The 21,215-nt window shown below is 51.4% G+C and overlaps 1 protein-coding gene across 6 annotated transcripts in view; it reads left to right on the forward strand.

Moving 5' to 3' along the window:
- MAPKBP1 (mitogen-activated protein kinase binding protein 1) overlaps positions 1 to 21,039 on the forward strand; it is a 57,694-nt gene extending 36,655 nt beyond the window's left edge. For 2 of the 6 annotated variants that reach the window (XM_045822310.1, XM_045822311.1), the window contains exons 4-32: positions 4,379 to 4,441; positions 4,649 to 4,706; positions 5,447 to 5,617; positions 6,025 to 6,162; positions 6,387 to 6,569; positions 6,812 to 6,829; positions 7,155 to 7,315; positions 8,065 to 8,254; positions 8,832 to 8,978; positions 9,200 to 9,375; positions 10,172 to 10,263; positions 10,516 to 10,641; positions 11,013 to 11,083; positions 11,249 to 11,370; positions 11,873 to 11,948; positions 12,060 to 12,171; positions 12,349 to 12,412; positions 12,637 to 12,771; positions 12,980 to 13,116; positions 13,319 to 13,368; positions 14,380 to 14,616; positions 15,044 to 15,210; positions 15,429 to 15,577; positions 15,699 to 15,896; positions 16,046 to 16,130; positions 16,385 to 16,668; positions 16,895 to 17,491; positions 17,921 to 18,006; positions 18,641 to 21,039. In XM_045822310.1, the coding sequence (XP_045678266.1) occupies positions 4,379 to 4,441; positions 4,649 to 4,706; positions 5,447 to 5,617; positions 6,025 to 6,162; positions 6,387 to 6,569; positions 6,812 to 6,829; positions 7,155 to 7,315; positions 8,065 to 8,254; positions 8,832 to 8,978; positions 9,200 to 9,375; positions 10,172 to 10,263; positions 10,516 to 10,641; positions 11,013 to 11,083; positions 11,249 to 11,370; positions 11,873 to 11,948; positions 12,060 to 12,171; positions 12,349 to 12,412; positions 12,637 to 12,771; positions 12,980 to 13,116; positions 13,319 to 13,368; positions 14,380 to 14,616; positions 15,044 to 15,210; positions 15,429 to 15,577; positions 15,699 to 15,896; positions 16,046 to 16,130; positions 16,385 to 16,668; positions 16,895 to 17,491; positions 17,921 to 18,006; positions 18,641 to 18,868 (4,321 nt within the window). In that variant the 3' untranslated portion in view covers positions 18,869 to 21,039. The remainder of the gene's footprint in view (positions 1 to 4,378; positions 4,442 to 4,648; positions 4,707 to 5,446; positions 5,618 to 6,024; positions 6,163 to 6,386; positions 6,570 to 6,811; positions 6,830 to 7,154; positions 7,316 to 8,064; positions 8,255 to 8,831; positions 8,979 to 9,199; positions 9,376 to 10,171; positions 10,264 to 10,515; positions 10,642 to 11,012; positions 11,084 to 11,248; positions 11,371 to 11,872; positions 11,949 to 12,059; positions 12,172 to 12,348; positions 12,413 to 12,636; positions 12,772 to 12,979; positions 13,117 to 13,318; positions 13,369 to 14,379; positions 14,617 to 15,043; positions 15,211 to 15,428; positions 15,578 to 15,698; positions 15,897 to 16,045; positions 16,131 to 16,384; positions 16,669 to 16,894; positions 17,492 to 17,920; positions 18,007 to 18,640) is intronic. The other 4 variants (XM_045822313.1, XM_045822312.1, XM_045822314.1 and 1 more) reach the window with 4 other exon arrangements.
- The last annotated feature ends 176 nt before the right edge of the window (positions 21,040 to 21,215 follow it).

Below are 21,215 nucleotides of genomic sequence, written 5' to 3' on the forward strand. Positions count from 1 at the left end.
CAGTGTCCCACGGCTGTAAGGATTAGCTAAAACCAGACGTCTGAGTTGCTTAGCAGAGTGCCTGCTACATAGAAAGTGCCTGATACATGGTAACTCTTATTGGACTGTGTAAAGAGCAGAAGATCAGTTACTTAAGGAAGTGGATGCCTTCAGGTTTAGAGTTTATTGAAACTCTCATGTGATGCTTTGTAACTTAGCCAGGAGATGTCACTTCTGTTATTTTTCCCTGTTTCTGTCCTAGATAATTAAGGTAGTTTTTCCCCCTCAATATTTCCTCATCCTTTCCTTGCTACCTTCCAAGCTTATCATCTCCTAAGTCTATGAAAATGCAGCTATTTTTTTATCTCCAACCTTAACCCATCTCTTCTTTCTTGGCTGCCTTCCCAGAACAAAATATAAAGCCTTCTTTAAAGTTTTTATCAATACTTGCCCTGGCTGGTGTGGCTCAGTGGATTGAGTGCCAGCCTGTGAACCCAAAGGTCACTGGTTCGGCTCCCGGTCAGGGCACATGCCTGGGTTGTGGGCCAGGTCCTCAGTTGGGGGCATGTGAGAGGCAACTGATTGATGTATCTTTTCACACATTGATGTTTCTCTCCCCCCTTTCTCCCTCCCTTCCCCTCCAAAAATAAATAAGTAAAATATTTTTTAAACAAGTTTTTGCTGTTACTAAGCTCCTAACAGGACTCACCTCCATTCTCCCTCAGGGAAAACCTGATACAGTCCCTTAGCACCTTGTTCCCCACAGCCAGGAGCCACCTTTCAGCTTCATTACCATGTTCTAGGAGTAGTAATATTAAGATTTGCCATTTGTTTGGCTCCTGTTTGTCAAAGAAATCATTTAATATTCACAGAGGTCCTATGAGCTAAAATCAGGTGTCTACTTTTTTATAGATAAGGAAATAGGCTTGTGATTTAACCAGGGTCACTAGGTGTACATGGCAGAACAAGGACCCAAACCATGGTCTCTTGCTCCAAACCCACAATGTCCCTATTGCCCTACACTGCCTCTGAGGCTCCAGAGGTCCTTGGCCCTCCTTCCATAGAAGATAGGTGAGGCGTGGAGTAGGGAAGAGAACTGATGTCCCACAGGACCAAGCTGATGGACAAAGGGAGGCATTTATCCTCTTAATAAATGGTTCTTGAACAACTGCAATGGACCATACTCTGCTAAGCCCAGGAGACAAAGTAGTGAGCAAAACCAGATCCAGGTCCCACTCTCATAGAATACATAGTCTAATGGGAGAGATTATTAAAACGAAATGTAAAATTGCAGCTGTGATAAATGTCACAAAAGGTTGATACACTGTGCCATGACAGCATATACGAGACCATATAACCTGAGATCTGAAAGAAGACTAAGGGTTAACTAGTTGGAAAAGAGGGAGAAGAATGTTCTAGACAAGGGGAGTGGCTTCTTTAAACACCCTGTAGTGGGAGGAGCATAGCAAATTAAAGGGAGTGAAAAAAATATGAGAGAAGAGAGAGCACAAGAAATTGAAAATCTTTATGAAAAAATAATGACAGAAGACTTCCCTAACTTGATAGAGAAAATAGACATACAAGTCCAGAAATCACAGAGTCCCAAACAAGATGAACCCAAAGAGGCCCACACCAACACACATCATAATTAAAATACAAGAGGTTAAAGACAAAGAGAGAATCTTAAAGATTTTCTTTTCTTTCTTTATAGAAAGAGGGGAAGGGAAGGAGAAAGAAAGGGAGAGAAACATGGATGTGTGAGAGAAACATCAGTCAGCTTCTTCTTGCCACTCCCCCAGCTGGGGACCTGGCTTGCAACTCAGGTGTGTGCCCTGACCAGGAATTGAACTGGTGGCCTTTTGGTCCAAGGGGTGATGGCCAACCCACTGAACCACACCAGTCAGGGCCAAAGAGAGAATCTTAAAAGCAGCAAGAGAAAAGTAGTTAGTTGTCTATAAGGGAGCTCCCATAAGACTGTCAGCTGGCTTCTCAACAGAAGCTTCGCAGGATAGAAGAGACTTGCAAGAAATACTCAAAGTAATGAAAAGCAAAGACGTACAACCAAGATTACTCTACCCAGCAAAACTATCATTTAGAATCAAATAACATAAAAAGCTCCCAGACAAGAAAAAGCTAAAGGAGTTCGTCACTACCAAACCAGTATTATATGAGATGTTAAAGGGTCTTCTTGAAGAAGAAGAGGAAGCAGCAGCAGCTGCCACCGCCGCCTTGGCTGGTGTGGCTTAGTGGATTGAGTGCAGGCTTGAGAACCAAAGGGTCACCGGTTTGATTCTTAGTCAGGCACATGTCTGGTTGCAGCTAGGTCCCTAGTAGGGGACACGTGAGAGGCAACCACACATTGATGTTTCTCCACCTCTCTTTCTCCCACCTTTCCCCTCTCTCTAAAAATGAATAAATAAATAAAGATTTTTAAAAGGCAGAAGGAGACCTATGCAAGCAGATCAGGTCAACCTTAAACCTTGATCCATCTATTTTTAAAAAAAATAGAAGAAGAAGGAACAAAAGATTAAAAAAAGAACAATAAAATGGCAATAAATACATATCTATCAACACTTGAGTCTAAAAAACAGAATGAAGAAGTAGAACAGAAACACTCATAGATACAGAGAATGTTTTGATGGATGCCAGATGGGACAGGGGTTGGGGAGAATTGGTGAAAAAGGTGGAGGGATTGAGAAGTACAAATTGCTAGTTACACAATAGTCATGGAGGTGTAAAGTACAGCATAGGGAGTATAATCAATAATATTCTAATAATTATGTATGGTGCCAGATGGGTACAAGATTTATTGGAATTATCACTTAGTAAGTTATATAATGTCTAATCACTGGGGTATACACCTGAAACTAATATAATAATGTATGTCAACTGTAATTGAAAAAAAAATGGAAGAAAATGCTAAATGTTAGTTAAAGGTTAATGAAAATGGAAATGTGATTTCTTTTTCCTCAAACAATGAAAACTTCTGATACGGCATTCTGGAGGGGAAGTGGGAGAATGCAAGTTAACATAAAAAGAAAATGGCAAAAGGACCAAGGAAAGGGGAACAAGGAAGAGATTAGGAGATGGGGAGAGAAGGAGAAAGAAAACAGTCAGGAAGAGTTTGAGGGAGGTGGGGTTAGAAGAGAAGAGGATATGACTCAGGAATTCCAAGATCTGTTGATCAGCCTGGCAGTTCTGGGTGTATCTGGTGCACCTCAGAGATCCTAGTGTCTTTGGTGATTGCCTGTGGAATTTGCATATTGAAGCGGTTTATTGAGCCCAAGATACTAAGCATTGACAATTTGTACCCACCTTTGCTTCAAGTTTCTAACAAGTGTGAGGTTCAGGTGTGGGGGCCACAGGAGGTTACCTACCAAATAAGTGTGGGTCTGGGGGAAGTTGTTCTCTGCTCGTTCTCTCCCCATCCCCTTACCTAGTGCAGCAGGCCCCATGCCTGCTCCTGTCAGCTAGTTACAGAGCTGATGAAGTAGAGGCAGGAGAGACAGTAGGCCTAGGCCTGCTGACAGCCGGGGACTCTAAGGGAGTACACTGCCTAGCTAAGGCTTCCAGCTTCCTCTCCCTGACGCCTACCATCTAGGCTTCTCTCTGGAGTTGCCTCTGGAGGGTCACTCTGAACCTGATCCCATCCAGTCTTGCCACCAGACAGAGAGGGTACTGCCCTCCTCTGTGCTTGGCAGGTGGAGTCCCTGATTGCCTTCTGGCAATCTGGAGGGTTCTAATGCTCCTTGGGGCCAGGGATTTTCAGGGCTGGGCCTGGGAGCTCTGAGATGCTGAACAGGCTTCTTGAGGCCCTCCGAGCTCTCTCTGCCCCTCCTCTTAGTCTTACAGGTTTTTGCAATTTTGGCCCTCTGCCTCCCACCCCCTTCCTCGTCCGACATGTAGAGGGTGTGGAGGGCCAGCTCTTGCCAAGTACACATATGGGCGCACCTGTGAGAGGCCTCACCTCTCCTTGGAGCATAAATGCTGGACTCATGTGGATCCAAACCTGTGAACGGGCTGTATACCTGTGGCCTGCATTACTCAATCATGTGTCCCCTTTCCTCTCGCACCCCTCCCTGGACTCTGTGTGAGGACGGTGGGAAGGCCTGTGTCCCGGCTGCTCTTTTTGGGTATGACCAGAGATGGTGTGCTGTTTAGGGACCTGGTAGGGATAGGCTTCCACGGACCGATTTCACCCTTAAGGGGCTGCAGAAATAGGCCCTTGTGGGCAGGGAAAGAAAGGAAGGAAGGGTTGCAGGAGAAAGCAGTCACTTGCCCTCGGTGGCAAGTGGAGCCTCTCTGTTGGGTGACTGGAATTCCCAACACCAGGTAGCCCGGGAGCTCCTGGGGGAGCTGAGGTTTGGTGCTGAGTCTGTTGTCTAACTCATCCCTCCAGGTGTGTGGTCGTGCTGTTCAATCCCCGGAAACACAAACAACACCACATCCTCAACAGTTCCAGGTAAATGGGTCTGAGCCCTCAGGGAGTACCTCCTTCTCCTGGGGCCTGTGACACGGGCACAGTCTGGGGTCTCTGGCTTCTGGAAGAGGGAAATAATGCCACATGTGCCATTGGTGTCCCCTGGTCTTGCCTTTTGAGGGAACTGTGAGGGAGCCAGGCTTAGGCCAGGCTGCCAGTGCTCCTCTGAGCCAGCCTCATCTCTTACAGGAAGACCATCACTGCCCTTGCCTTCTCCCCTGATGGCAAGTACTTGGTCACTGGAGAGGTAAGTGAGGAAAGGGGGCTGCAGTTCTCTGAGGAGAATGGGTGATGTGCCCTCAGCAGAGAGCTAAAATAGGCCTAGTTAGGGCTGCTGCCACTTTGGCTTCCTAAACAAAAGCCAAATAAATCCTGGTGTTTGCTATGCCTTTAAAACAGTGGTCCTTAAGCTTTAGTGTGTGTCTGAATCACGTGGAGGGCTTGTTAAAGTGCACGGTGCTGGACCTAACCCCAGAGATTTTGATGCTGGGGTGGGGCTCCAAAATTTGTATTTCTAACAAGTTCTTACTTCATGCTGCTTCTGCTTAGTTAGGGAAGCACACTTTGAAAACACTTTAAAATATTCCTTATCCCTGAAGGTCCCCTGCTGGGCATATAAGGAATACCTCTTAGCTTAGTCTCACAGAGAGGCAGTGGGGGCAGAAATAGGCATGAATGGTAGTGATTCTCAACCCTGGCTGCCCATCAGAAATACTCAAGGAGATTTGAACAAATACAGAGGTGCAGACCCTCACCCAGAGATATTGAACAAAATCTGGGGCCATTTTCTCCCTGATAATCATTGTTGTCCTGAGATATTTATTGTTTCCTCTCTACCTTTGCCCTGCATAGCACTCTGCTCTTGACTCTTGGCCAGAAGGTCATTAGATTGTATTCAGTAGCTGGGGAGGTGAGGGCCCTCACTCTGAAAGGCTAATGGGGTCTGTATGCTTCTGGCCCTCACTTCCAGTCCTTGCCTCCCTGCAGAGTGGGCACATGCCAGCAGTTCGGGTTTGGGATGTGGCTGAGCGTAGCCAGGTGGCAGAGCTGCAGGAGCATAAGTATGGTGTGGCTTGTGTGGCCTTCTCCCCCAGCGCCAAGTACATTGTCTCCGTGGGCTACCAGCATGACATGATTGTCAACGTCTGGGCCTGGAAGGTGAGTGGGCTGGGTGGGCTGGGTGGGCAGGCCTGGCAGTCTCATGAGGTTTCCAGGGCCAGTTGGGGGGCCGGGAGGATACTGACTGGAGCCCCTTCACTCCGCTGTACTGATCTCAGTCTCATTCTAGAAAATGATCTGAGGCAGGAAAGAGCAACTATGTAGCCAAACGTACTGGTAGAAAGGAATTGGTTTCATGCCTTTGAGGGAACTCTTAGAGGAAATGAATCTTTTCAACTCCTCTGGAAAGGGATTCTCTTCACTCCCCTGATTTTTCTGACCAGTAAATCCCAGAAAGAAACTTTTTTTTTTCAAGTGCAAATACATTTTAACTCTCCTCTCCTCTGTGCCTTTCTTCTTAGCTCAAAGAGGCAGAACCTTTATTCTTTCTTTGGCTCTTTCTCCAGAAAAACATTGTAGTGGCCTCTAATAAGGTGTCCAGTCGGGTGACAGCGGTGTCCTTCTCTGAAGACTGCAGCTACTTTGTCACTGCAGGCAACCGACATATCAAATTCTGGTACCTTGATGACAGTAAGACCTCAAAGGTGAGATGCTGAGGCTGGAAGTAGCTACTAGGGCCTGGGCCTGCTCAGCCTATCCCAGAAGACCATGCTCCACTTGGGCCCTTCTCTGCGTGCTCAGCAGCCATACAGATCTGGATGAGTCAGATGCTGTCTGGGCTGAGGAGTAGTCTCAAAAGCACGAGGGCCTAGTTTCCAGGGGCAGGCTCTGGGGTCAATGGGTGGGCAACAGTGGTATGTCTCCACAGGTGAATGCCACTGTGCCCCTGCTGGGCCGTTCAGGGCTGCTGGGGGAGCTGCGGAACAATTTGTTCACTGATGTGGCCTGTGGCCGAGGGAAGAAGGCAGACAGCACCTTCTGCATCACATCCTCAGGGCTGCTGTGCGAGTTCAGTGATCGGAGGCTTTTGGATAAGTGGGTGGAACTGAGAGTAAGTACCTCTGGCCCAGCTGGTTGGGGCTGTGCATGTCTTGGCTCAGGGGAGAACTGATGCCTATGGCTCCATACCAGGGGCTGGGCTCTCGTGCATGCAGGAGGGAACCCCAGGAGAAGAAGCTTGAGGGAGCCAGGGTGTGGCCCAGTTCTCCCCACCCCCACCATGGAGGTCTGTGTAACTGCCTCCTCTCTGCTCTCTTTCTGTCTGTCTTTCCCCTGCTTTCCTCTTCTGCTCAGAACACAGACAGCTTCACAGTAAGTGATGCCTAGACTTTCCTGTCTTTCTCATGCTGTTTCTTTCTCTTTGATGGGCTTTTCCTACTTTGTTTTCTTTGCTAAAACCTTTAATACCTTAGGAGGGTCCCTGACTCCCATCCCCCAAACTGCACGTGGCTGTGGGCTCTCTGGCCACCTGCTGCTGGAGGGAGGGGCATCTCTAGATAACAGCTGAGGGGCTCAGCAGAGCAGCTGGACTGCTTTTCCCTTGACCCTGCCTTGGCTAGTCTCTCCTCTTGGCAGGTGACTGTTGAGGAGGGGCTGGGTAGGTGGCCTGTGCTGACCCAAGTCCCTCTGCCTGCAGACCACCGTGGCCTACTGCATCTCTGTGAGCCAGGACTATATCTTCTGTGGCTGTGCTGATGGCACCGTGCGCCTCTTCAACCCCTCTAACCTGCACTTTCTCAGCACCCTGCCCCGACCCCATGCCTTGGGGACAGACGTTGCCAGTGTCACTGAGGCCAGGTGAGCTGTGTGGGCCCCCGGCCTCCATTTAGAGGCTCGTGCTATGTCCAGTCTTCAGTGAATGAGGTGAAGAGTGTGTCAAAGATAACCAGGAATACTTCTGCAGACAGACAAAATTGGGTTTATTGGTACTCTTGCAAACAAGGAGAACTAGGGAGTATCTCAGTAAGTGGGGGACATTGTAAGATTTGGGGTATTGTGTGAGGTGATTTTTAGAAATGGTTCAAGAGATTGAAATTTTGCTGTGGTTGGATGCTGTCAGGAAGTAGGGGCAAGTCTAATTAGACATCCTAATAATTTTACTTGTCAGGTGGGACTGAAGTTGTAATTGATAAAGAAGAAGCAATCAATCCTGGCAGATCGGAAAGGGTGATATTCGGTCACTTCTGTGGTTTGCATGGTGATCTTGTTTTATCTCTGTGCAGACACAAGAACACAGAGCAGTCTTGTATTTGTTCTGCTCTGTCATGGCCATAGAGTTACCTTGTTTGATGTTGGTGTTCTATGATGTTGTTTGTGTTCATCAGGAGAACACCATGGCCCAGTAGCTAGTGCCGGGGCAGCTCCCGCTGACGGCTGTCGGGGGCTGCTTCTGTTTTTCTCGAGCACCTGCTTTCAAATGTTCGGGTCTGGACAAGGCTTCCCATGCTCTACTTCTTCCTTCATGGGTTGCCTTCTGTTTTCATTCCTTTCAGTCCTCCATTTCATCAGCTCCTCACTCACCAGTCTGCTTGTCCTCTTTCCCACAGTCGCCTCTTCTCTGGAGTGGCCAGTGCCAGGTATCCGGATACCATTGCCTTGACCTTTGATCCCACTAACCAGTGGTTGTCTTGTGTGTACAACGATCACAGCATTTATGTTTGGGATGTGAGGGACCCCAAGAAAGTGGGCAAGGTGTACTCAGCTCTGTATCATTCTTCCTGCGTCTGGAGTGTGGAGGTAAGTGGGCTGGGACACCTTGAGACTGGCCAGGTTTGTTGGGATACCGTTGTGAAGGTGGAGAGCGGGGATCCACAGGTGTTGGGGATATAACATCATGTTCCTGCTGCCTCCTTGTTGTATAACTTGTTATGTATAACATCCCTGTGTACCCACCTATCCTCAGACAGACCCTGCGGACTGAACTTGAATTTTAGTGCTTATATATCTTAGGCTTCTTCCAGTGTGCCCCTGTCCATTCCTAGCTTTGCCTTGTTCTGGGCTGGGTGATCTTGGACAAGTTAATGAACTTGACTGAGCTTTAGTTTCTTCAACTGTAAAATGATGTACCTGATTCACCTGACTGTCTAAGAATTAAATGAAATGTTAAGTGGGAGACATAGAAGAGTCCCTGGTACAGGGACTTTCCTTTAGTGATTACGAAGAATATCTGATAGTCGTGGCGTGCTTACTATGTGGCAGTCACTGGGCTAAGTCTTGGCCAGCATTATCCCTTTAATCCCATTCCCTTCTCCCTGGGCAGACAAAAGACTGCTCCCTCACTGGAGATCTGACTGTGTTCCCTCAACCCCTGCAGGTCTACCCAGAAGTGAAGGACAGTAACCAAGCCTGCCTTCCCCCCAGTTCCTTCATCACTTGTTCCTCAGACAACACCATCCGCCTGTGGAACACAGAGAGCTCCGGGGTGCATGGCTCCACCCTGCACCGAAATATCCTCAGCAATGTGAGCCCTGAGGCCTTAGGGCCCCCATTCCATACTTAGTATCCCCTTCCCTCAGCCTTTACACCTTCTCAGGAACTGGGTCCCCAGACTTTGATATTCCAGCTTTTGTTTGACTGGTCTCTACAAGCCAAGGGTCTATCTTGTCCAGCAGTCCTCTCCCCTTGTAGTTATACTGGGTCAGGTCTGCCTTACCCACTTATTCTCTGCACCTGTTCCACCAGGACCTCATTAAGATCATCTATGTGGATGGGAACACTCAGGCCTTACTGGACACTGAACTGCCTGGAGGAGACAAAGCTGATGGGTCCCTGATGGATCCCCGTGTGGGCATCCGTTCTCTGTGTGTCAGCCCCAATGGACAGCATCTAGCTTCGGGAGACCGTATGGGCACACTCAGGTATTGCTAGGCCTGGGGTGGGTGCTGACTCCTTCTCATAATGCAGGCTGGGAGAGTTAGATTGCCAAAGACAGAGCTTTACAAAAATTTGGCTCAAAAAGATTGGGGAAGATATTTACATATACAAGGGAAAGAAAACTTTACAGTGAAGCAACCCAGCAGAAACCATCTCAACCAAGTGGTCATCAAGCTTAATATTTTCATTTAAGCATCATGAAGCCCATAATATGATCTACTGATAAGGACATAGTATTGTTTTTGTGGTATTCTTGCCAAAAATGCTTAACTTCAGTCCAGTCGAGAGAAAGCAACAGACAAACTCAAACTGAGGTACATGCCACAGAGTGCCTGTGTTGCTCAGTACTGTTCAAAAGTGTCAGGTTACGAAAGGTAAGAAAAGACTGAAGGATTATTCAAGACTGCAGGAGACTAAAGAGAAATAACGACTAAATGCAAGTTGGATAGGATCCTGGATCCAGAAAAAGAACATTATGGAAAAACTGGTGAAGTTAACATAAAGCCTTTTTATTATTACTACTGTATGAATGTAAATTTCCTGTTTTTTTTTTTTTTTTTTTTTAATTGAACTGCTGTTACGTAATATGTTAACATTAGGGAAAGCTGGGTAAAGGAAGTATGTAAAAAAACTTCTGTACTCATCGCAACTTTTCTCTAAGTCTAAAAGTTCAAAAATTAAAGAAAAATGGAAAAGCTTGGGGGAAAGGATGTAGTAGAGGAGAGTCTTTCCTCCTATAGCCTGGCATTGACCTCTACCTTCCTCTCCTCATTTTTGCAGGGTGCACGAGCTACAGTCCCTAAGTGAGATGTTGAAGGTGGAGGCCCATGACTCGGAAATTCTGTGCCTGGAGTACTCTAAGCCAGACACAGGTAAGGAGGATACCCAGTCCTTAGCCCTAAATGGCACAGGGCTTCTCCAGTCCTGCTGGTGCCACTCACCTCTGTACTGGCACTTGGATATGGGACTGGAAGTCCTTTGAATCATTTGGTGCCTTTGCAGGTTTAGAGGAAAACAGCTCTATCCCTGCACCATGGGGCTCAGTTACTGCAGGCCTCTTTTATCAGGCTCAGATAGGGGCCTCTTCTGGGCACTTGTGGGCTGATGAGTTCTTTTAACCCCAGGTCTAAAGCTGCTGGCATCAGCGAGCCGGGACAGACTGATCCATGTGCTGGATGCTGCACGGGAGTATAGCCTACAGCAGACCTTGGATGAGCACTCGTCCTCCATCACTGCTGTCAAGTTTGCAGGTGGGGAGCGGGCAGTTGAGATACACTCTGCCACCTGGCACCAATATCACCCTTACCCCCTCCCCCCACAGCCACCTGCCTCCCGCCTCTGTGCCTGTCATGGGGGAGTGTGGACAGCTGCAGGGAATCCTGGGGCTGGATGGGAAGACAAGTGCAATGTAGACTGCCAGTCCAGAGGACCCTGAGCCAGCCAGGTTGGCTGAGGGTAGGGATAAAGGAAAGCCTAGGTTTGGAGGGAAACATCTTGATTTACTTGGTTGTCCAGTAATGTAGAGTGCTCGATAGAGGGGAAGTGTGGTGGGAAGGTAGAGGAAAGGCTGGCCCTGTGTGGCTGAGAGCAGTGGGAACAGCTAAGCCCCTCTCTTCCATAGCCAGTGATGGGCAAGTCCGCATGATCAGCTGTGGAGCAGACAAGAGCATCTACTTCCGCACTGCACAAAAGGTGAGGGGACTGGGTTTCCCTGAATGGGGTAGTGGGTGGTGGTGGTGGGGTTCTCTACCATTCCCATAGCTGAGGTTACAAGAGGTGAAGAAAAGAGAAAGCAGGGCTCCCTTGGTCTGGTGAGACATTTGGGCTTGAGTCTGCCCACATGCTCCACCCCTGCAGTCTGGAGACGGAGTACAGTTTACACGGACACACCACGTGGTACGGAAGACGACCCTCTATGACATGGATGTGGAGCCCAGCTGGAAGTACACGGCCATTGGCTGCCAGGACCGAAATATTCGGTGGGCATCCCTCTTTCAGACCCTCTGACCACACATTCCTTTATGCTTGAGGGAGGTTGTCTCTAGGCACCTCAGTCCCCATGTCTGTCTGTTTTTTTTTTTTAAGATTTTATTTATTTATTTTTAGAGAGAGGGGAAGGGAAGGAGAAAGAGAGGGGGAGAAACATCAGTGTGTGGTTGCCTCTCACATGCCCCTTGCTGGGGAGCTGGCCCTCAAACCCAGGCATGTACCCTGACTGGGAATCAAACCAGCGACCCTTTGGTTCGCAGACCCATACTCAATCCACTGAGCCACAGCAGCCAGGGCCGTGTCTGTCTTTTTGTTACCCCTTGAGCCTACAGAATGAGTACTCTGCCCTACCCAAGGGGTGCTAGTCCCTGTGGTGTTGGGGAGTGGTTCCCATAGAAAATGGGGCTGGGAGTGAATTTTGGCATTTTTGCCACCTGGATATGCTTGGTGGGGACCTCTTCCTCACGTGAATGAGAGTGTGTTTCTTTACAGGATCTTTAACATCAGCAGTGGGAAGCAGAAGAAACTGTTTAAAGGGTCACAGGGTGAGGATGGCACTCTGATTAAGGTAAGGGCCCAGCAGGATGTGGTCTGGGCCAGACATCAGGAGGATGAGGGTGCTGGGTGGACAGGAACTGGCACTTCCCATCTTTTTCTAGCTGTGTGTCCCACTCCTTAGGTGCAGACAGACCCCTCAGGGATCTACATTGCCACCAGCTGTTCTGATAAGAACCTCTCCATTTTTGACTTCTCCTCAGGCGAGTGCGTGGCCACCATGTTTGGCCACTCAGGTGAGTGTAGCCCCAGTACTCTACCCCTGGAACTTTACTCTTTCTTCCTTTAGTTCTTGGGGACCCATCACAGCTCCCTGCCCCTCCCTTCCAACCAACCTTGACCTCCACTCTTGGAACAGAAGCTTGGCTGGGATTTCAGTGTGGCTCATAGGCCATATTCTTTGATCTTCACAGAGATTGTCACTGGCATGAAATTTAGTAATGACTGCAAGCATCTCATCTCTGTGTCCGGGGACAGGTGAGCAGAAACTAGCTCCCCTGAGATACAGATTCTTTTCCTGTGCCACAAACATACCCTGCCTCCTCCCCTCTCTTCACCTTAATGATATCTCTGGGAAGTAGGGCTCAACAGGCATGTTTCTTGGCTGGACCTGACCTGGCCCTAGAGGGTGGCTTGCGTCTCCTTGCTAGCCCCCAGAGTTTTACCCTACCCGTCTCTCACAATTCTGTGGCTCTACCCAGCTGCATATTTGTGTGGCGCCTGAGCTCTGAGATGACCATCAGCATGAGGCAGCGTCTGGCAGAGCTGCGCCAGCGTCAGCGAGGGGGCAAGCAGCAAGGACCATCTTCTCCCCAAAGGGCTGCTGGACCCCATCGGTGAGAGCAGAGTGTGGGATGTGGGCAAACAGCGGGTGGGAGTCCACATTGCTCGCTGTCATCTTACTGCTCCTCCTCCCTGCTCTGGACTTGCCATTTAGCAACCCTGTGTCCTCCAACACCCGTTTCTCACATGTAGACCCATGATGTTGTCCCCTTCCCCCCACTGAGTCTCCTCTCCCCATGACCGTCCTTGTCTTGGACTCAGGCACGAGGCTCCGTCGATGCTCTCCTCTGGACCAGCTCTCTCGTCAGACAGCGACAAGGAGGGAGAAGACGAGGGCACTGAGGAAGAAGAACTTCCAGCTCTGCCCATCCTTGCCAAGGGTACCAAGAAAGAGCCAGGTCTGTGGAGGTTTGGAAATTAGGCACAGTTGGTATAGTGGCTAGATATGCTTTCTGGGCCTGTGGGGGTAAGAGCAGTGTTGAGCTGAGGAAACCGGAGGGTATTGTGGCCACGTAGGGTATGGGCTGGTATGGGGCCAGGGCTCTGGGGTTGGTGGGTAGGAGACACTTTCTCTGACTGCCCGTCTCTGTCTAACCTCAGTGCCCAACCCAGCCCTGCCCCGAAGCCTGTCCCACTGGGAGATGAGTCGGGTGAGTTGCCATCATTAAGATGCCCTTCCAGGGTTACAGAGGTGAAGGAGGGTGAAAGCAGTGCTGTCTGGGCCTGGCGAGGCATTTGGGCCAAGGAAGGGCCTCTTTGGGGGAGTTCAGGCAGCTGGGTGGGTCCCAGGTTGCAGATGATGAAGCCCAAGTGTTTCTTTCCTGTGGGCCTGGTGAGGGGCCTGCAGGGATTGGTCACTGCTAGAGGAAGTCACTGCTAGGGGAAGTCCACTGCTTGTTCAGCTGCCCAGGGGCCTGGGAGTCGGTGTGAACAATGAACAGGTTGAGGTGGGGAGTAGAAAGGGGACGACGTCTGAGCCAAATGGTTAGAAGTAAAGCTCAAGAAAATCAGAGGTCCAAAGAGCAGAAATGTGGAGAAACTGTGGTTCTAAAGATGCCAGGTTAGGAGGTAAGCTCAGAACTTTCAGATAGTTAGAGGGAAAAGGCCCTAAGAGGACCAGTAATTGAGTAGCTACTTCAGGATAGCCAGGAGGAGGATAAAGGCTTTCATAGCAAGCCCCAAGGCAGCCCAGTCCTCACTTGTCCCATGTCAGAATTTCAAGTGCCATGTGCACTGTTAGCAGCAGTGACATGGGATGATGGCACGGTGTCTCTGGTGCTTTGTGACTGGGCCAGGCATCTCAAGACTGGGCTGTTGGTTTATTCTTGGTGCTATGAATGGACTTGAGGTACTCGTTGGGGTTCTTTTCAGAGTAGGGAACTTGTATAATCTCCAAGCTTTGAGGTGTCCATGATACCACATGAAGATTGAGACCAGAAGGTCATCTAAGACCGGATGTAGAGTGAAGCTAAGAGCATGAACTCTGGAGCCAGACCACCTGAGTCATTCCCTACAAGTAGGCCACTTACTGTCTGTAGGACATGGACAAGTTACTTAAGCCTGCTGTGCTTTAGCTTTCCCATCTATAAATATGGAGATAATGTTAGTACCTACTTGAGTGATTGTTACTATTAATTCCTTTGACTCTTGCCCCACGCTAGGCACAAGAGACAGTGGAATTCCTGCACCCAGCTCCTGCAGCCAGCCAAGGACCCAGAAGAAGAGGGCGCTGGACTCAGTCAGACGTGGAGCTGAGTGTTCGTTCCATGCTGGACCTGCGGCAGCTAGAGACACTGGCTCCCAGCCCAAGGGACCCTAGCAGGGACTCTCTGGCCGTGATCCCATCTGGTTTAGGGAAGCATGGTCAGCAGGCCCCTGGGACCTTATGTGCTATCCAGGTGAGCCTGCTTTCTCCCAGTTCCCTAGAGCTCTCCAAGCAGCCTTAGCTGGCCTTGTGCCAACAGCTGGAACCCGAGCACCAATCCAGGTGTGCTCACTCTTCCCCAGTCCGTGGGCAATTTGCACGCCAGATTCAGGGTGGGGCTGGCCAGGCGGTGTGGTGTAGTGATTGTCTCGAGTGGGGTTCCTTGGAGAGCTCATGATTTGAAGTGGTGGCTGGAGGTTGGCAGCCAGAATGCTAACAAAGTTCTAGAAGCTCAGGAACACTAGTTGGGGCCCAGCCTGGCTTCCAGGTATCTGTCCTCAGAGTTGGAATATTCATCTTTCCCCAGAATTAGTGTGCACCAAATTGTTGACCACCCTCTCCTCTTTTCCCAGACCCTCTTACATCAGCAACCGCAGTAATGCCCCTGTGTGTGTTTCTAGAATGAAAAGCCCCCTCAGCCTCAGGCTTCCCAACCCTGTTCCTGCCCCCACATTATTGGATTGTTGTCCCAAGAGGAAGGGGTCTTTCCCCAAGATCTGGAGCCTACACCCATCGAAGATGGTATTGTCTACCCGGAGCCAAGTGACAGCCCCACCTTGGATACCAGGCAAGGGTCCTGCCGCCACCAGACCCCTGGGGCCATGTAGCCCCCGGTCTTCCTTCCCCCCTGAGTGTTCTTTAATGAGCGGAGGGCTGGCCCACCATGTCACCACTGCCTCATTCCCCAGTCCTGCTCACAGGTGGGGGAGAAGGAAGGCAGGAGGCCAGTGGGGCTGCTGCTTACCCCTGCTCACTGTCTCTGTTTTCCCCTGCTGGCTTGCCTAGCAGTGAGTTTCAGGTGCAGGCACCAGCTCGAGGGACCCTGGGAAGAGTGTACCCGGGCAGCAGGGGCTCAGAGAAGCACAGCCCTGACAGTGCCTGCTCTGTGGATTATAGCAGCAGCCGCCTTTCCAGCCCTGAGCACCCCAATGAAGGTGAGGCTGCAGCCCTGAGGGAGGGCCAGAGCCACGCAGGTTAGTGGACCGAAGTGGGAGTGGACGCTCTGGGGACAGATGGATGCAGCGTGATGCTTCTCTTCCCCTCCCCCACATCCAGACTCTGAGAGCACGGAGCCCCTGAGTGTCGATGGCATTTCCTCAGACCTTGAAGAGCCAGCTGAGGGTGATGAGGAAGAGGAGGAAGAGGAGGGAGGCGCTGGCCCCTATGAGCCACAGGAAGGCAGCCCCTGTACCCCGGATCAGGAGCAGTTTCTAAAGCAGCACTTTGAGACTCTGGCCAATGGGGCTGCTCCAGGTGTGGTCAGAGGGCAGCATATGGTCACTGCAGTCTGCCCTGCTCCCCTTCGTGCATGGCCAAGAGGCCATGCCCTGGGGTTTCCTTCTCTAAGGGTAGAATCTGGGGCAAGAGTTTGCTTCATTTCTTGATTTCTGTCATCCTGGCAGGGGGCCCAGTCCGGGCACTGGAGAGGACAGAGTCTCAGAGCATCTCTTCACGATTCCTTTTGCAAGTGCTGACGCCCCCACTCAGGTACTGTCCCCACAAGGAGCTCTAGGTCTTCTGACCTAACATTGCTTCCTTCCAATAGGGCCAGTCCCCTGGGCAGTCTGTAGCGCTCCTCTCTCTGGGGCTTCCCACGCCCAAGAGTATTTTGCACTCCCGTTTTGGGACAATCAGCCTGGCTGGTTTTGTACCTGCCCCTCTAGTACTATGAGAGCTTCTCCCCATCTTGGCAGGAAAGAACCCTGAGCCTCTACTGGGTCTTCTCCCACATCTCTCTGTAGGGAAACATCCCCATCTTCCTCAAGCCTGGCACTGACATTGAGGCCAGTCCAGGTGCCGCAGGTTTCTGAAGAGCAGCTGAGAGGCAGTGGTACTAATCCTCCAGGAGCACCCCCAGAGGTGGATGCCTCCCCTGGGAACCTTGGTCCCCAGCAGGCAGCTTCTGTGCTGTTGCCACGACGTCGTCTCAACACAGACAGCAGCTGGACCCCCAAGAGAGTGGCCACCGCCAGCCACTTAGGTGGACTCCAGAAAGCCCAATCCGTGCAGAGTCTGGCATCACAGGGTGAGGAGCTTGGTGGTCTCAGCTCCAGGGTGTGGGGAGCGTGGAGCACACGTGAGCATGCTGAGGGCACGAGGGCCTGGTGTAGCCCTGTTGTGGTACTGTGCTTGCCACCAAGTGGCCTTCAGTGGGTATGTGTCGGACACAGCAGCACCTCAGGAATTGAGCCTCGGCACCTGGGACTTCTTCCTTACTACCTGACGTGCTTCTATCTCTGTTTCCTCTACAGGTGGGGCTCTTTCACCAGGCCCATTACTCTTACGGGAGACGGAAGCCCAGGAGGGCCTGCGTCCCCTGCCCCAGGCTAATGGTCGTCTGTCTCGGCCCCATTCCTACCAGAACCCCACCACCAGTTCCATGGCCAAGATGTCCCGCAGCATCTCTGTTGGGGAGAACCTGGGTCTGGCAGCTGAAACTCAAGCTCCTGTCCCCATGCGGGTCTCACCACTCAGGCAGCTGGCCCTGCCAAGCCGGGCTCACCTGGTCCTGGACATTCCAAAGCCACTACCTGATCGTCCCACCCTGGCCACATTCTCACCTGTTACCAAGGGCAGGGCCCCTGGTGAGGCAGAACAGCCTGGCTGCCCAGTGGGCCTAGGAAAGGCTCACAGTACATCTGAGAGGCGAACCTGTTCAGGGGAGGGTACCCCTCCCAGGCTTAGGACAGAGTGCCAGGTTCAGCCTGGGCCCAACAGCCCTTGTGCCCAGCACCTGTCAGTCGGCAGCCTCCTCCAAGGCCCTGAGAACTTGCAGCCCCCAACCCCTGAGAAGACTCCCAGCCCCATGGAGTGCATCAGGCCAGGGGTAGCCCTAAGCCAGGCCTCAGGTGTGCACAGCTCCCCAGCTTTCATTTCCTGCCCCATCCTCTCTCTCCCGTCTCTGTTGGCCGCTCTCTGGCTCCATCCCATTTCTGTGAGTCCAGCCTCTGGCGTTTTTCGTCCTGTCTGCTCCCGTCTCGGTCCATAAGTCACACCCCTGATGGTGAGACACTCCTGCCAACCTCATGATCTGTCTGTGATCCCCTTGCCCCTCAGTGCCTTCTGGCCCCTGGGGCTGCCCCTTTTCTTTGGACCTTATTTTCTGTGTGGTGTTGTGGGGGTAGGGCATTGGGAAGGAAAAGGCAAGAGGAAGGGACTGAGGGCAAGTGGTGGGAGGAGGGTATGATGCTGGAGGGTGGGCCTATCCTCTGAGTGGCTGTGGGTGGGGTGGCCTGAAAGGGCAGCTTTGGTGTGCCTGAGCTGTCTGTCTCTTCCAGAACCAGTGGTGAGCCTGGAGCAGTGTGAACAGCTCGTGGCAGAGCTCCAGGGCAGTGTGCACCAGGCTGTGCAGCTCTACCACTTGGTACGTGTTGGGAACCCGCAGGCTGGGAGACAGCCTGTCAGAAGTGCTAGCTGAGTATTCAGAACATAGAGATAAGGCTCCTCCACTGGTGGGTGGGTGGAGCAATCTAGAACATCCTGGGCAGAGAAGTCGAGGGAGTCAGAGGCCAGGCTGGGCCATTTGAACCAAGCACCTCTTGGTTATTTCTGGCTAAGAGTTAGAGACTTCCTCAGACCAGAGCTAGAGCCCACATGTCCTAATTTACTTAGGACCACCTCAGTTTATGCTTGTTGTCCCAGTGTAATTATTAATAGTACCCCTTTTCATGTTCCAAAACCATTTGGCCACTTTGGACTTGAGGGCGGTCCAGCAGGGCCATACCCTGAAAGAGGAATTACTAACAAAATGTAGATGGTGCCACAATCTGATGGGCTCTACCTTTTGGTCACCCAGAGTCTGCCTCTATCCCGTAGCTGCTGGTCGTATTGCTGATCCTGGAGTGTGGAACTCCCAGCCATACCCAGCTGGGCATGCAGTCCCGTCTTTGGGGGCAGGCTACCTAGGTGGGGCCCCTTCTTTTTATACATTTGTTGACAGGTTTTTTAACAGGTTCCCATCTCTGTTCCTCCAATTCACTTCTGGGCTCTTATTGCAGGTGGCTAGCTGCAAGACACCCTCAGTGGAACAAAGTCGCATCACCCAGCTTCTCAGAAATACCTTCTCTTCAGTGCGGCAGGAGCTAGAGGCTCTGGCTGGGACTGTGCTGTCCAGCCCCGGCGGGAGCCCTGGGGCTGTGGGAGCTGAGCAAACACAGGCCCTGCTAGAGCAATACTCAGAGCTACTGCTTCGAGCTGTGGAGCGGCGCATGGAACGCAGACTCTGAATTCCAGAAGCCTGTCTTAAGTGAATGCTTCCCCTATTCCAAACCAGCCCCCCTTCCACTCACTAAAACCTGTGGGGATGCTTGGAGTGGATAACAGTAATCAGTGCTCAGAGGGGAAGCAGTTCTCCCAGCTGCTCCTCATGGGGCCCCTGTATTTATTAATTTATTTCCCTGACTGTTGCCTCACTTACTTGGAACTCCTGTCTCCACAGCTCCTCCAGTGGCTCATGCAGGGGTTAGGTCTGGGTCTTTGTCATCTTGGTGCTGTGAAGAGTAGGAGGGTGGCCTGCCCCCTCTGGGGGAGATCAGGAAGGGCTGGCCCTCTGTCTTCTTAGAAGCCATTTGAAATTACTGCAGGGATCAGCTCCCCTGGGTGGAGCACACATACAGGGTATTTAGTGGGTAGAGGTGAGCGACAATGTGATATTCAGTGCCCTTTAGCCAACAGCAGAGCGGAGCCTCTCCTCTACCTCCACTTCCCCTCCCACACCAGCTGCACTCCCCTGGCTGCCAGAGCAGGGGTTATCCATTTTCTCCAATTTCTGGCAGTTCAGAAAGGCAGAGCCCTCTGGTCCTCCAGGGCATTCCCAACCATTAGGTGTCTTGAGTTTGTATCAAGGCTCAAGCCCCCACATTCCACTCCCACTCCCTCTCCAAGAGGGCCCTGACATTGTCTTTCTCCCTGTGCCCCCTTTCTGTCTTGGCCGGAACTTGTAGAGCCAGCTGTGGGACATTGCTGCGGGACAGTAAAGCCCTCTGCTAGGCAGACATGAAACCCTGGCTCCTTTCCTCGGCCCTTTGGTCTTCCCTATCCTCCAACCCTTGGTCCCCAGCAGGCTGCTGGAGTCTAGAGGCCACCACCTCCCTGCATCTGAGTGATGCTCAGTCAGAAGCCTGTATTGGAGTTTCCCTCATGGTTTACAGGGCGCTGGCCCACTTTCTAAAGACCTTAGCCACAGATGAAGTCTCTCTCACACACACCCCCAGTTGCGTGTTCATTACTAGCATTCTTGGCTGATGGATGTGTGCCTGGTTTCTTCTCACGTCCTGTCCCAGCTTCACCACCCTGGCTCCTGTGGAATGCCTATAAAGAAGCATGAAAAGGGGTGGCGCACACTAACCCCCAAATCTGGATTCTTGATGTCCACAGTTTAGGTGTCCATAGGCTAGGCCCAGAGGGTACTCGTTTGGGGTAGAAGGAGTCTCCTCAAAGGCAGTGCTGTGCACCCAGGGTACTCTGGATATTGGAGGTTGAGGGGAGGGAGGCACGTGGGGCTGCAGCAGGGGCCAAGAGACATGCTGGAAAGGTGGTAGGAGGGACAGGTAAGTGGTGGAGGTGAGGGGATAGATTAGAATTAGAAAGGCAGTTCAATGTCACGGGAAGGAGGCAGGGCACAGTGGGCAGGTAGAGTAGGTTCAAGTAGTGAAGCAGTTATCGAAGAGTTGGGGTGAAGAACGTGTCTCTGGGCCCTGCTGCTTCCCTCTGCCTCTGGTAAGGCAGGGCAGCTTTACTATACATAGCTCCAGGCCACAAAAGCCCATTCTCCCAAAGATAGGTTTTGGGCCCTGCTGGCTGAATAGGCAGAGGCTTAGAAAAAAGAAATTGGATTCTGAAGCATGCCCAGCTGTTTGGCTCAGCCTAAGTGCACCTAAATAGATGAATCCTGTTTCACCCCCACTTTACTACCACCACGTGTATGGCCAATCGCAGAGAAATTCTGGGCCCAAGAACTCACAGCTGAGGGTGGACCCCCCACCCCCAAGTGGCACACCAGCCACAGCCCACCCAGAATAGGGCTCATGCCAGGTCTTCTGGGCGGGGTTCTTTGTGTTCCTTGGCCAGCCTGTCTCTCACAAAGAGGGAGCAACACTCTGGCTAATGTTTGTGAGAAGGTGGCCACCCTTTCCCTACCCCTATCCCAGAAGAGGAGGTTTGTCTTGTGGCCAGGCTAGCGCCTGTTCCCTTCTGCATGTCTGAGGCCAATGGCAACTGCTGGCCCTGTCCAGATTTGCCCTGACCTGGTTTTGAAAGCCCCTTATTTATAACTTTTTTTATATTTCGTTCAGGCCTTGATGCTTTCCTCCTCCCTAGGTCTCACGGGGCAGGGGTTGTTTTTAACATGTCCATTTGTATTGCTGTATGAACTGGTCAATAAAAAATCGTTTGTTAACTTTGGGACGCCAGCAAGTGGGACAGGCAACAGAAGGCACTTCTCACTCGTTGCGTGGAAGGCGGAATCCCCCAATGCAATGGGGGCGGGGACTAAGTCTCAGGGAGTGCTGGGGGACAGCCCGGCGCGAGTGCGATCTTAAGGGAGGGAGGGCGGAGCCTGGGGACGGTGGGGCG

The sequence above is a fragment of the Phyllostomus hastatus genome, unplaced genomic scaffold (genome assembly GCF_019186645.2).
Source record: "Phyllostomus hastatus isolate PE091 unplaced genomic scaffold, TTU_PhHast_1.1 phas_scaffold_501, whole genome shotgun sequence".
Taxonomy (NCBI): Eukaryota; Metazoa; Chordata; class Mammalia; order Chiroptera; family Phyllostomidae; genus Phyllostomus; species Phyllostomus hastatus.